Source organism: Enhydra lutris, unplaced genomic scaffold, assembly GCF_002288905.1.
Source record: "Enhydra lutris kenyoni isolate GAN:26980312 unplaced genomic scaffold, ASM228890v2 scaffoldscaffold27, whole genome shotgun sequence".
Classification (NCBI taxonomy): domain Eukaryota; kingdom Metazoa; phylum Chordata; class Mammalia; order Carnivora; family Mustelidae; genus Enhydra; species Enhydra lutris.
The window spans coordinates 3,649,104-3,664,756 of record NW_019154111.1 but is presented as its reverse complement, the minus strand read 5'-3'; the positions used below and the strand labels follow the sequence as shown (position 1 = coordinate 3,664,756).

Here is a 15,653-nt window from a genome sequence, read left to right as displayed (position 1 = left end):
AGGATATAATGGTTTTATTTTGAAATGTTAATATAATACAAAGGAAATCACATTCTTTGCAATTATTTAAACTTGAAGGGAAGACTTACCTGGATAATTCATGTACAGAAGATTTAAGTGTCACAGACACAATAAAATCAGTAGTTCCACTTGAAATTCTGGGACTGATTACCTTCCTTCTCAAACCACACTCAGCCCTCCCGGCATCTCCGCCCCTTCATTCCCTCCTCTGTGTGACTGGAGCAGCGTCTGCTCATCCCCCTGCGCCGCCTCAGCAGACTAACAACTAACAGCACGGCCTGTGCTTTATTCATCTTTGTATCCCTCTGTATCCCACAGTGCTTCCTATACAGTAGTTTTGAAAAGTTTTTTTTTTATTTTTTTAAAGATTTTATTTATTTATTTGAAAGAGAGAGACAACAAGAGAGGGAACACAAGCAGGGGGTACACAAGTGGGAGAGGGAGAAGCAAGCCTCCCAGTGAGCAGGGAGCCCGATATGGGGCTGGATCCCAGGACCCTGGGATTATGACCTGAGCCGAAGGCAGATGATTAATGCCTGAGTCACCCAGGCGCCCCTGAAAATTTTTTATTAAAATAAGTTGTGTGTTGATAAGACACTTACCATTTCCTATCTCTTGTTTCCTGAGGTCTTATGCTTAGAACCCAGCCACCGGGGGGGCGGGGAATAAAAAAAAAAAGAACCTAGCAACCAGGCTGTACCAAGTCCATGCTTTCTACAAAGTACCCCCGACAGAAAGGCCCAGGTGGGGAAGAATTGAGGCCCCCAGCCCTTGGCCCTGACTGAGCTTCCAGTGGACAGCTAGCATGACACCTTGTAGGATGTGTGAATGAGTCATTTTGGAAGTGGATCCTTTAACACCCGACAAATGTACCCTAGGCGATACCATGTGACACAGAAATAAACCTTCCTTACTGACGGCAGCCCAACCTGCAGATTCATAATTTGCTACAGCCACTACATTTTGGGTGGTTTATTATACAGTAACAGTAACTGAAATATACTTAAAATAAGACAGAAGTTATGTTAGTTTTTTCTAAGATGACAGAGCACTTCTGCTCCAAGAAAGAAAGAGGACAGAGTGTCAATACACCTAGCTCAAATGAGTGCATCACTAATCCCAACTTAGGGAAGCTGCACTGAAGAGTGTGATTAGTGTGATCAGAGAGTGAAACAGAAGGATCAAGAGGGGAAAAAATGACAGCAGTTTCTCAGACTTCAGCACTAGATTAAGGAAAACAAAAGCCAATACTATTCTGCAAAGTAACATAGGGATGGCGATCCCCCGGGGAGCTAAGAGACGTGCTTTAGGAAAGAATCTGATTTTTATAACGATAAGGAATTCTTTAGTTGAATTTCTTATTTTTATTAAAAAAAAGACACCAGAAGAGGTAAAGTGACCAGGTCATGCAGGTCATGAGTAGTCCAAAGTCATTCTTTATATCGGGCTGCTTAATCAGAGTCCTTTAAATTTGCTGGGAAAAGCTGCCATCTCAGACTACGGTGGGGGGAGCGAGTACAGGAATGGCTCCTACATTGCAAAGTAAAGACACAGTTGTCCTATCCCCTATGAAAAAGAATATTCCTAAATTTTCACAAAGAAGTCCAATCTGAGAGCCACAGAGATCATAGTAAAAGAAAGAGAAGAATCAAATCAAGGGGAATAGATGAAGCAAAGCTTGGGATTACTTCACTGAAGAGGTACTGATTCCCAAGAGGAAGTCCCATGGAAAGCGCCATTTGAGGAAAGCAGACTAAGAAGAAATGAAGTAGACTGGAGGTGATGGGAAGAGTGTATCATTCTTCTACCTCTTTTTTCTTCATCAAACACTCAACGTGGCTTCAGACTGGCAAATTCCAGAAGGCTCTACCTGTATTACCAGAAAGAATTAACTAGTAAAGGCCTTACCCTTCTGTTGGACACTCACTCACTTTTCTCATGGAGAGTAAGCTCTTGCCACATCATTTATCATATTCCCATGGAAGACAAAAGCACTTAAAATGCCAAGACGCGGATGAGCATAGAACCCTAGGATGCTTTTATCCACATTTTGGAAATAATATCTGTTTCCATAATATAATTTTATTTCATTAAAACAAACGTATTCACTGGATTTCATCCAGATCTTAGATTCATAAAATTTTATTTGTAGTCTCTATAATAAATCAACTAAAACTAAACTAGAATTCCCTAGATTCCTATAGAAAAGTAATATGCAGGGTGCCTGGGTGGCTCAGTCGGTTAAGTGTCCAACTTCATTTCGGCTCAGGGCACGATCTCAGGGTCGTGGGACTGAGCCCCGAATCAGGCTCTGTGGTGAGCAGGGAGTCTGCTTGAGTCTCTCTCTTCCTCCCCCTCTGCCCTTCCTTTCCTATTCACGCTCTTGCTCTCTCTAAAAATAAATAAATAAATCTTAAAAAAAAAAAAAAAGAAGTAATATGCAAAAGAAAAGTAAACATGGCACAGGGTATGATGTTATATGGTTGAGTTAATTAGACTATAAAAGGCAGAGCACAGGAAACTTGCAAATTAGAAACAACCTTACTGGGGCGCCTGGGTGGCTCAGTGGGTTAAAGCCTCTGCCTTCTGCTGAGGTCATGATCCCAGGGTCCTGGGATCGAGCCCCGCATCGGGCTCTCTGTTCAGCAGGGAGCCTGCTTCCCCCTCTCTCTCTGCCAGGCTCTCTCCCTACTTGTAATCTCTGTCTGTCAAATAAATAAATACAATATTAAAAAAAAAACAATAATAAATTAAAAAAAAAAAAAAAAAAAAAAAACATTGCTATTCAGACTGCCGTCACCAAATCAATCATCTCAGTTACCTAGGATGTCACAAGTCCAATAGGTGCAAGGTTTCCATTATGTTCCTTAGCTAGTAGCAGTTTGGTCTATCTTGAATCTAAGTTTCATGTAGGTTTAAAATACCAGGTAATTAGGAACCAGGTCACAGATTTTTTTAACATTCAAAAGTAGGATTCCACATTATAAAGTAGGATTTAACATTCTAAAGTTATGTAGTGGTTAGAAAGACCAAACAGAAACTAAACAATTAGCTTTGTGCTGACTTGGGTAGAAACAGTTATTTGTTTATTATTTTTTTTAAGATTTTATTCATTTATTTGAGAGAAAGAGACAGAGATAGTGACAGAGAGCTGGGAGGAGGGGGAGAAGCAAGCTCCCCTCTGAGCTAGGAGAACGCTGGGCTTGATTCCAGGACCCTGGGATCATAACCTGAGCCAAAGTCAGATGCTTAACCAACTGACCCACCCAGGTGCCCCGGAACATAGTCATTTAAAAAAAATTCTTGAGAGGCGCCTGGGTGGCTCAGTCGTTAAGTGTCTGCTTTTGGCTCAGGTCATAATCCCAGAGTCCTGGCATCAAGCCCCACATTGGGCTCCCTGCTCAATGGGAAGCCTGCTTCTCCCTCTCCCACTCCCCCTGCTTGTGTTCCCGCTCTTGCTTTCTCTCTCTGTCAAATAAATAAATAAAATCTTTAAAAAAAAATTTAAAAATTCTTGAACTATAAAATCAGGACCCTCTGGGTAAGAGGCCATATGGTGATTCAGTAAATACACACAAAGTACGTGACAACTGAGACTACTTCTCTGAAACTACACGATAATTGAAGTTCTTTGTTAAGGAAGATACTCAGAGCTATTGCCAAAAAGATAAGAGAGTTGAGCTGATGACCAAAATACATACACTACTTAAATGAAGTAACACATTTATACATTAAAAACCATCATTTCATTAGATTAGGAGGTTATGACAAAACACATAAAACATTCACACTTTTGGGGTGCCTGGGTGGCTCAGCTGGTTAAGTGTCTGCCTTCAGCCCAGGTCATAATCCCAGGGTCCTGGGATCAAGCCCCACACTGGGATCCCTGCTCAGTGAGGAGCCTGCTTCTCCTTCTCCCTCACCCTACTGCTCCCCTTGCTTGTGCTTGCTCTCTGTCAAATAACTAAAATATTTTTAAAAATTCACTTTTTAAAAAATTTTTTTTGAATTGGTGATTCTCAACTTTGGTATATATCAAAATCACCTGGGAAACTTATTAAAAATGTTAAGTACTCTGATCCTACTCCATAGAATTAGAATCTGCTCCAGGATCTCCATTTTTATTTTTTTTTTTCTGAAAGAGGGAGAGAAAGAGAGAGAGAGGGAGAGCAGCACATGCACGTGAGCAAACCCTTGGAAGGGGGAAGATGGTGACGGGGGTTGGGGGGGACAAATGGAAAGGGAGAGAGAGAATCCCAAGCAGATTCCATGCTCAGTGTGGAGCCCTGTGTGGGGCTCCATCTCGTGATCCTGAGATCATGACCTGAGCCGAAATCAACGGTCAGATGTTTAACAGACTGATCCACCCAGGCGCCCCAGTATCTCTATTTTTAAACAAATTACCCACGTAACTCTGACGCAACCCACAGCATAAAATATAAATATTATTTAACCACAGTTTATGTCGTCAATCATTGTTTTCTAATATATTAACAGTGGAATTGCTTCAATCTCTCTACACACACACACACACACACACACACGCACACACTTTTTAAATCCTAACGTGTACAATGTAAAAACATCAGTAAAGACAATTCCTTTTTCTTGGTCAGTGTTAAAGTCCTGGTGAATCAAATGTGGCTGGGATGGAAAAGGCAAAGAGCTGTATGAGGTTCTGTTCAGGACTTTGGGGAAGGACAGAGAACAGGAACTTAGGAAGAAAGAAGTAAAAATAATTCCCTCCTATTAGAATCCTCATTATAGAAAAATGAAAGCATGATACATTAGTCTTTCAAAAAAGGAGAAACCTCACTAATTTCAAAAGAACTGGCTACAAAGAAGTGCACAGCCGAGTGCCTGCTCAGCACGACCAACAGAAGGCACAAAGCCCAGACGCCGCCGCAGCAGAGCCCTTCCTTCTGGTTTGTGTGGTCAAGAGATGTGAGCGATCTCCACGGTGGCAGCTCTAGTCTCTAGTCAGAACATCAGGAGCTGCACTCTGTGACCACACTTGGCACTGACATTTCAAGGAAGGCCTTACATGCTGTCACTGCCAACAGTCCACCAAAGGTTTCCACGAATGCAACAAAGATCAAGATAACCATCCTTCATGTCCACTCAGGATTCAACACTTCTAAAACAAAGTACAGTCTTTATACAAACAGTAAAATAAACCCCACGAGACCGTAAATGTTTACCTGGTCCCTGTTGTTGATGTTTGAATAAGGTAACTGTCCGGTCATCAATTCATATAGAACAATCCCAAATGCATAGACATCTGACTGAAAGCTATATGGGTTTTTATCTTGCATTCGGATCACTTCTGGCGCCTGTTAGAACACAAGAAGAAAAATATTCTTGTTTATTCTTCAACTAAAAAGACTGAAAAGCAAATTATTGCAATTCCCAGAACAATGCTTTTGTCATTAGATAATCCATCTAATATGCAGCCCATTCTCTTATTAATGGGCAAAGAAATAAAAATGATTAAGAAAAAAGATGCTCAGTGAGCTGTGCAAGAGGCAGTATTACCTGAGATTCCATATGAATTACTAAGACTTTATAATTTTATCGGCCATCCTCCTTCTGCATAAAACACTGTCACAAAATATTGTGCAAAATACTGCACAAAAATTGCTATCTGAATCTGTCCCAGGACTAGCCCTGTCAAGAATCAGTTCCTGTTTCCCATTCCTGATTCAGTAAAGAAATACCGAACTGTGGTCCTAATGGGTTTGGGAGTAGCACTACCACTACACTGGCAGTCTCAGAATTTAAGTTTTCCCATTGGTACAATGGTTCTCGTCTCAGGGCACCTTTAAGACTGACAAACTCAAACCTCTTTCCTCGTTCCAAAAGCATTATCAACACGAACGCTTTATTAACGAAAGCGAGAGACAGGAGGTCGATTTAGAAGTTGGTATAAAGATCCTGGCCTCTTGCTTCTTGGGCAAAGATAAAGATCAAATCATATTTGCTACATTTTTTGCACATTTTACTCACTGTACTCTACTGCTTAATTTCTTATTAAATGGTTGGCTAAATATAAACTTAAAAGAGTTCTTTCACCTTGCATCTTCTATACTGTTCCATTTGGAAGAACTGTTTCACTAGAGAAATTGCAGAGTGTAAGTAAAAGCTCTGTGAAAGCCCTGATACTTAAGCTTGAATTAACTGCATAAATGGCTAGCGGACATGGGACAAGATTCCTGGTCACTGGTCAGACTATCTCACGAGGCAGGCAATGGCGCTCAGCCTCACCTGCAAATCACAAACACCTGCGTGCTCCTTAACCTCTCAGTGTCCAGACTACATTCCAGCCCAATAACATAACAACATTACATCTGTTGTTGGGATCCAAGCACTGCTTATTTTTATAGCTCCCAGATGATTTTAATGTCCAACTGAGGTTGAGAACCACTGACAGAAGATGCGTGGGAGATCCTGATGAAGAACGGGGGGGTGAAGGAGAAGACTGTCTACTTTTGTCAAACATTTTATTGCTGACTGCTTTTAGTAATAAGGTACAAAATAAGCCACATACAACTGTGATGTGATGAACAAGTTAGAATACTGAGAGGCTGGTTATGATACAGGCATAATTTTAAAAGCCAGAACACAGTTTTGAGAGGAACAGAGTAATAAATGAAATTTAATAAATAAAAAGAACTAAACGGCTTTTTAAAATTTAGTTTTACCTCTACTGTTGTTGGTAGATGGCTTGATGAAAAGTTGCATGTCATCTATTTATAAGAAATGCATGACTGATCCTCAATTAATTTAGTGATTTAATTTGTCAAAATTTTCATAAAGATTTCTTTCCCCTCTAAGGTAGATAAAAAAAGGTTGAGAAGAATTCAGATAATTACATAACCTTAGTTCTGACCAAACTGCTCTTTACTAGTCTACGGATGCTCCATATTTGGTTTTGAAGGCAGTATCAACCCAAAAGTTGAGTGTACAACCCAACAGTTAAGTGTACTACCGGTTAATCTCTTGTATTAAAGCTCAGCTTGCTTGAATAAAGGATGAACCAATTGACCTAGGTATCCACAAAATAGAAATCAGAAGAAAATACACAACTTTATGTATAATAATCTGCTAACTATATAAACTAAGTTTTTTGAAAAAGGACAAATCTGGAGACTTAACTGAACCTCTCTCCCACACTAGTTAAAATAAACACACTTTAAAACATGTATCAATTGTTTCTTCTTAATTTTAGATTTTACAATTTCAGTACTTAAACTTTGCCAGTCTGGCCCTTCCTGTGATACACTGCTATCTTGTAACAAGATGTGTGCCTTAAAGGTGCATGAGATCCAGACTACAACGATTAATTAGCCTCTTGTTTATAAAATGATTTACTAAAACAATTAAAACTTATTAAAGAAACAAATCTAGCTAGTTCTAATTACTGAATCTTAGAAACAAAAAAGGCATTAGAAATCCACTAGTCTAACCAACATTAAAGATGGAGAGACGTGGAGGAGGTTAAAAAATGCACAGGTTGAGAGTCAAACATAGCACTAGAGTACAGATCTCCTAACTCTAAGTCCAATGTACCCCTTCCACCTTGTTACTTGTCTTCACTCCAGTTAAGTTTTTTTTAAATTTAAACTCAATTAGCCAAGGTACAGAACATCGTTGGTTTTTGATATACTATTCAATGATTCATCAAGCTGGGTAATGGGCATTAAGGAGGGCACATAATGTGATAAGCACTGGGCATTACACTCCATTTATTATTACAAGAAATCATAGCTGAATTTAACCCTATGTTTTACTTGACTAGTTCAGATGTCTATCTTGCAATTCCCCTCTTGGAGACTGCTACAGATTCAGGGAATTTATGCAAACATGGCTTCAAGAGCCCTTGCAGCTTCCCTGTTTCCAGATTCAATCATTTAAAGTTTCAACTTTGGGGGACATTCTATATTTAACTAAGCGCAGCAGTTCGCAAACTTTTTGGTCTCAGAACTCTTTTAGTCTTGAAAATTACTGAGGACCCTAAGGAACTTTTATGTGGATGATATCTATGGGTATTTAACACATTTAAACTTAAGTGGGAAACTGTTAAAATATTTAGTAATTTCATAAATAATAAAACAACAGCCATTAGATGTTAACACACATCACCCATTTTTAATGAAAAGTATGTTTTCAAAACTAAAAAAAGTTCAGAGAGAACAATACTACTGCAATTCTCTTTGGTTTAACAGCAGCCAGTTATGGTCACGTATTTGCTTCTGCGTTCCATCTGTTGTAATACGTCATTCTAGTTGAAGAATATGAAGAAACATCTGGTCTCACACAGAGATCACCTTGGGGACCTCCAAAAGGGTCTAAGGGCCCCTTTTGAGAACTGCTGTCTTAGAGGGTGATTCCTATACCTGCCCTTTTCACAGCCTGCTGAAAGTAACTGCACAGACATCTTCATTCCCTTCTTTTCCACACAGCAGAAACAGGAATAAAGAAAAAGAAAGAGCTATGCAGGGCAGTACATGGCTGACGGTGCTAAAAATTTTTTTTTTTTTTTTTTTGGTCTTTCCTCTCCCAGCTGCCCCATAATTATAGGTTCTTTCTAGTCTAAAGGAAGTAACTTTCCAATTGAGGCTTAAATAAGATTGTGAAACCACCTCTCTCTTAAAAGGAGTAGTTCTCTTAGTAAAAACCTTAATTATTGCTGCAGATCATACCTGCTGAAATCGCACACTCGTTTTTTTATTTTGGAAACGGTACATAGAATATTTTGAACATAAAATATTTTAAGGAGACAATTCTGGATAAAATTTAAACAGTGTTTATAAAATACATATTTTCTTGTTTGAGATATAATGAAGTTGGTTTCATAATACTCTTTTTAAAGATAAAGAAAAAATTAAAATATATTTACATAAAAAATAAGATCAACATTGATTTTTGTGAATACTGGGAATTATGAAAATACTACAGTTGAAACCTTCAAAATCTTCTGGTAACTCAGCAGCATCTCAGGGTCCAAAAATTTAATTAATGGAGAAATAGCCTCAATTCTTACCATCCACAAAATGGATCCAGACAACTGTTCAAACTGATGGGACCCACTCCATCGAGATTTCACTGTGGCTAGACCAAAATCACCTATTTTTACTGTGAGGTCTTCATGAAGAAAAATATCTGAGGGGTAGTAAGTAAAGGAAAACAATAGATCTCATTTTCCTAGCAAAGCAAGCATTATAAAAATTTTAGGTAAGTGATCTAATTTCTGGAATTCTGTAATACGATTTTCTTTTTTTTGGTAAAACTGATACTCCTTTAAAAAGTACAGTACTTCATATTTCCTTCTAAAGTTAATGAATACATTTTTAAAAATATGGTTCTATTTGGCCTATGTGACCTGCTTTTAAGATTTTTAGGGCTAGAAATGTGGTAGGATGAGGTGAGATGCTTTCCTACCTACATTTATGGGAAACCCTGAAACTTTCCCACTAGATTTTAGTAGCATAGACCCAGATACGCTTTTGGCACTGCTGGGAAAGCTACAAAGGTTCTTCACTGGAATGAAGTCAGTTGGCAGACAGGGTCTTGATCTGGGTTTATGGAAGAAGAAGAAACATTATGGTTTTCTCACCTCATTGTAAGTAAGAACCTTCAGGTACATCTCAACTACCGCAGAGCAGCATCAGAGCACTGAAAGAAACGAGTTGGTGCTGACGGAATGTAAGCACACAATCCTAAGAGTTCTACTATTAGAAAGATTTGGCAGAATTTTTGGTAATGCTCCAATGTTCAGAAACCAAAAGCATGTTGTAGTACCCTGCTTTACTATGCTCTCATGCAAACCCGCTCATTAATTCCCTTTACATTATATTGAACTTAGCATGAAAACTGTTTTTACATAATGTGAAGACAAAATGCAGAAGAAAAAGTCAGGATGTTTTCAAACTTCGCAGACAAATTTCAGGAAGGATACTATTACTCTTGAGGTCTCTGTGGATGATTGACTTGGCGTGTAAGTAACTGAAAAACAAAACATCATTTTAACCTGAGTAGGGGTAAAGACTCTGGCCTCAAAATCTATAGAACATATTTAGGGGTGTAAATAAAGACTTAATCAAAATCATGACACAATTGCAAACTGTACATTGTGATAACCCCTTTACATAAGAAATCTTAAATTATATATGAATTTAGGGTTATAGGAACATATTACTCTTATGGTACAGCCCAAACCTTGTGCTCTACTAAAAGACTTTGCTTTATCTCTTACTATTTACCAATACAAACCTTTCACTCCCGTCAAGCCCATTTATCCACGTTCTTTAAATATACCTTGATATTTAATCCCACCTCTGCGATCAATGCTCCCCTCCCAACCCCAACCCCAAATCAGCTTTCATGCTATTCCCCACCTATTCACATCTATCCTTTAAGACTGAACACACATTCTAACTCCTGGATGAAGCTTTGCCATGACTAACTCAACTGAAAGTGATCTTTCACTGTTGAGTTATATCGTAATTTTTAATCAGCTTGACTCATGTATTTTTCCCCTCTATGGTTCATTTTCTTTTCAGAACATAGACTCCACTAGAATATGAAAATCTGATTGATAATTTTAAAGGTAGTAATTATACATTCTTAAAATAACTTCTTAAAAATATGGAGGAGCTTTTACCACACATGGTAATCATTCAATTAGTCTTACAATTAGTTACTAATGGCCACAGTAAATAACTCTGTTGTTAGTTAGTCTAAAAAGAGAGTAGAATAAGAGAAAATTAAATAATGCAGAGTAATATAAATTTTCAAAACAAGCGAACAGAAATAGTGAGGAGCAAACCTGCTACATTACATAATGTCCAGAGTGATCTATCTTAAAGTCAATGATAAGTTTAAATTATATATGTTATCCCTAAAAACTGCTTTAGTTGAGTTCACTAAGGGTAAGAGCTGTGCCTAGTTTTTTGTTTAATCTCCACCTAGCACAGTGCCTGGCATGTGGTTAAGTATTCAACATGTCTGCTAAATCAACTACAATGAAATGCATATAATATCCTAGTCAAAGTAATTTTTCTTCATTTAATACTGGAAAGGACAGATATATGAGACATCTAAAATTTGACAATGACCATTAGGAAATAAATTTTGCTTTAAAATGACACTTTAAAGTTCAAATGGTATATAATCAAAATTATGTAATGAACACTTAAAAATTGAAGAATCATAATAATTAAGCTTTATTTATGCTTTCTCATCTTCATGTAAAGTTCCCATTCTCCCAAAGATCAAGGTTTTAAAACTTTCTTCTCAGATAAAATTTCATTTCAAATGACTATTGATACAAAGGAACCCTTTCTCCTCCAATTACTCTCCTACATCACTGTTTATGTCCTCCACAGCATTTACCACTGTTGTCATGACTTCTTAAGTCCAGTCTTGTCCCATACTACATCACATGGTCTCTCCGAAGTTGGAAGAAAATATGGTATCAGTTATAGGTTTCATTTGCTTAAAAAGTTCTGTAGTGACACAGAATGGCACAGACAGAGAAACCGGGGCCTCAATCACAAGCTTTTTCAAGATGGGGAGACCTTGTCCCGATCTCCATTAGAAAGAAAGGGGAACAAGTGGTCCCGGTATTCAGTGGTGGAGCTCAGTGCTTTGGTCAGAGATCTGGTCTTTAGTGCATGGAACAGGTGTTGGTCTTTGAATAGAGATTCTGTCTCCTATGAAATTAAAAACAGCAACAAATGGGTGGTAGATATGAATATGTTGAGGCATGATGAAGTAATAAGGGAAGATAAAGGTGTTCTTGATGGTGTCAATCTTTTCAGCAAATCTGATACAAAGAAATATAGCCAAGAGTAAGGTAGATAGCAATTAACTAGAGGGTTGAGGAGAAAAGAGTAAGGTAGATAGCAATTAACTAGAGGGTTGAGGAGAAAAATGTTCTGACCAGGAAAATACTAGATAATTAGCAAGATATGATTACTGAGCTAGTGATATAACTTTAGTAGAAGCTGGACAGCATAAATCTATTACAGACTAAAGTTGTATATAGCTGTAACTTGGAACAGCACCACCTTATTCTTGTGTAATCCTTTATTGTTTATAAACTACTTTTCTTTTATTTCACTTAATTCTCTTTTTGTAACACCTCTGCAAGAAAAGCTGTGAAAAAGCAGAAATCCAGATCTATATAATGGATGGTTGGAAAGAAAAGGTACTTAAATTCCCTAGATGGGAGAATGGAATGAGTATCATACCCCATATCTGTACATAATATAATGTTCCAGCGTAATTACTACCCTACATAATTCTATAAAGGCTGACACTAAAACATCATTTTCTTTTTTTAAAGATTTTATTTATTTATTTGACAGACAGAGATCACAAGTAGGCAGAGAGGCAGGCATAGAGAGAGGGGGAAGCAGGCTCCCTGCTGAGCAGAGAGCCCGATGCGGGGCTCGATCCCAGGATCCTGAGATCATGACCTGAGCTGAAGGCAGAGGCTTAACCCACTGAGCCACCCAGGAGCCCCTAAAACATCATTTTCTAAGCACCAATCAGTTATAATGAAAGCTGACAAAGGAAAAATAACTGGTTGAGGGTAGGGAAGGGAACAAGAAGAAATTAACTTTACTACAGATGACACAGAAGTGTATCTATTATTTAGGGGAATTAAACTGGAGGTCCTTCTTAACTTTTCTAAGATGTTAAAGAGAACCTTACAGGTTTATAAAAGCAGCAGGAAAGAAAAAGCATTCTATAAACCAAATGAATATCATATCCTTTCGAAAGGCTTCTCTTAGGAGTTTCTTTCCTTGAAAAAAGAAGTATCCACATACAGAATCATTTAATCCGAAAGCTGGGCAATCGTCTAGTAAAATTTGTTCTTCCACTTCTTTTAAGTTATTATCCAAGAATCAGTTTTCTAACATTCTTTTTATAGTTTAATATGATGCCCCAAGAGTAAATACAATACTCTAAGATTTGATCTGATGAACATAAACTAGAGTGACTCTCATCTTCATTTTCTCCTTGAACGTAAAACCTGAAACCATGAAACTCCTAGGAAAAAAACACAGCTAGCAAGCTCTTGGTAGTCATTTTTTTGGATTTGATACCAAAAGCAAAGGTAACAAAAGCAAAAATAAGTGGGACTACACAGAACTTTAAAAGCTTCTGCACAGCAAAGGACACAAACTACCAACAAAATGAAAAGGCAACCTACCAAATGGAGAAAATATTTGCAAATCATATATCTAATAAGGACATATCCCCAAAATACAAAGAACATGTACAACTCACTAGCAAAAACACCCAAACAATCTGATTACAACACAGACATTTTCCCAAAGAACACATACGGATGGCCAAAAGGTGTCCAGCATCTCTATGTATCGGAGTAATGCAAATCACAACCACGATGAGATATCGCCCCACATCTGTTAGCATGGCTATTACCAAAAAGACAAGAAACAGCAAGCGGTGGCAAGAAAGTAGAAAAACAGGAACTCCTGTGCACTGATGAAGGGAACACAATTGGTGCAGCCACTATGGAAAACAGTGTGTAAGTTCCTCAAAAAACTTAAAAACAGGATTATCATATGATCCAGCAATCCCACTTCTGGATGTATATCCAAAAGAACTTAAATCAGGATCTTAAAGAGACATCTGCATCCTCATGTTTACTGCAGTATTATTAAGAATAATAGTGCCCACGAATGATAAAGAAAATGTCACTCACACACACAAATATTAGGCGGCCACAAAAAAGGATATCCTACTACTGGCAACAACATGTATGGACCCCGAGAGCATTACGCATCATCAAATAAGTCAGAGAAATACAAATACCACGTGATCACACTTATATGTGGAATCTAAAACAAAACAAAAATCAGATTCACCTTCACCTTCCTTATGGTGGATTAAAAACATTTTATCAGCTATTATTGTGATTATTATGGCAGCCAGAGTCACTGTACTGACTCCTATTAAAATTACTTTCAGTTACAACCCTACAGAGCAGCTGTTCCTGCGCTGCTCCTACAAAACAGTTTCCCCATCCTAGACTGGTATGTATCTCTCTCTTTTTTGGAACTGGATGTTGTATTCTGTAGACATGGCCTATAATTCCAGCTTATTAAAATTTTAGTTCTCACTAAAAAATAAGTTTTAAAAGACCAGTGTGTTAATGAAGCCCCCATCTAAGTTCTCTGTAAATGTGCTAGTCACGGTCAAGAAAGAAATGAAACGAAAATCTCCTTCTAGCTTAGTAGTCTCAGGTATGATCATTATATAGTTCTGAATCTAGGCGAATTCTCCACGCATGTTGCATCTCTTGATCATATGTGCAACAGTATCATGAGAAATAATATTCAAAAACCTTGCTCTAATTCAAATACTATGGCTACATGCGCCATAGTATTTGCCTGCTTTATCAAGTCTATTTACAACAGCCAAGTGTCTCTCACTTAAGTTTACTGTTATTTTCTTATATTTTCAACTGTTTTTCAACCAAAGAACTGGTCCACGAAACATTAGCATTTCAGTCCTCTTTCACTAATACGACACGGTTTCAAAAAGTGCATCAGACTTCACATAGCATGCTCTCTTCTCAGCCAGTTACAAGAGAACTCAGCAGCCGACTGGACTGGGATGCATGATGGTGGTGACAAGATGATATCTGATCCAAGCTGTTTCAATCACAGTTTCCCTCCTACTTTGATGCCCTCTCCCCTCATAATCACAATGTGGAAAGTGAGCAAGATTGCAGGGAATGATATTCTGCTACTCCTCTGTAGTCAATAATCATTTAGAACAGTTAAAATCCCTAAGAAGTGAAGTTCACACATTTTTCTAGCTGTGATCCAAAGTGGCCTAAATTCTGTTTTTAGAGTTTTCAGTTTCTTTTACTTAAAAGAAAACAAACCAGATTTGAGGTACAACTTGTATACAACACAAAATGCATCCAATTTTATGTACAGTCTGAGTTTTGACAACTGTATTCACTTGTATAATGACCAGCCACAATCAACATGAAGAATATCCATCACCCCCCAGACTTTCATGAACTTCTGCAATGAAACGCTCCTCAGTTCAGGCAACCATTGATAGTGATTTCTGTTACAAGAGATTAGTTTTGTCTTTTCTAGAATTTCATATAAACAAAATCCATGGCTTCTTTGGATCAGCATAATGATTCGAAGATTCGCACACTGGCTGCACGCGGCATTACAGGGTACGGATATACCACAACTTAACCACGGACCTGCTGGACATTTGGGTTGTTCCCCATTTTTTGGCAATTTTGAGTAAGATAATATAAACATTCAAGTACAAGTCTCTGGTGCTGACTTATGTTTTCACTTTTGGGTAAATAAGTAAGATTAGACTTGCTCATGTGGCAATTTTAACTTTAAAAGAAACTGCCAAAGTGGCTTTCCCATTTAAGATCCTTACCAAGAATGTGTAAGAGTTCTGGTTGCTCTGTATCCTTGCCAATACTGGGTATAGCTGCTTTTGATTATAAGCATTCTAGTGGGTGTGTAGCGGTGTCTCATAGTTTTAATTTGCCCTTCCCTAATGTCTAATGAGAGTGAACATCTTTACATGTGCTCATTTGCCATTCTTATGCC

At 38.0% G+C, this 15,653-nt stretch overlaps 1 protein-coding gene across 2 annotated transcripts in view; it reads right to left on the bottom strand.

Moving 5' to 3' along the window:
• The window catches only part of LOC111151941 (B-Raf proto-oncogene, serine/threonine kinase), a 193,786-nt gene that overhangs the window by 16,883 nt on the left and 161,250 nt on the right, over positions 1-15,653 (bottom strand). For both annotated transcript variants that reach the window (XM_022510180.1, XM_022510179.1), the window contains exons 14-16: positions 9,980-10,026; positions 9,065-9,183; positions 5,223-5,354 (exon numbers count right to left, since the gene is read on the bottom strand). In XM_022510180.1, coding sequence (XP_022365888.1) covers positions 5,223-5,354; positions 9,065-9,183; positions 9,980-10,026 — 298 coding nt within the window. The remainder of the gene's footprint in view (positions 1-5,222; positions 5,355-9,064; positions 9,184-9,979; positions 10,027-15,653) is intronic.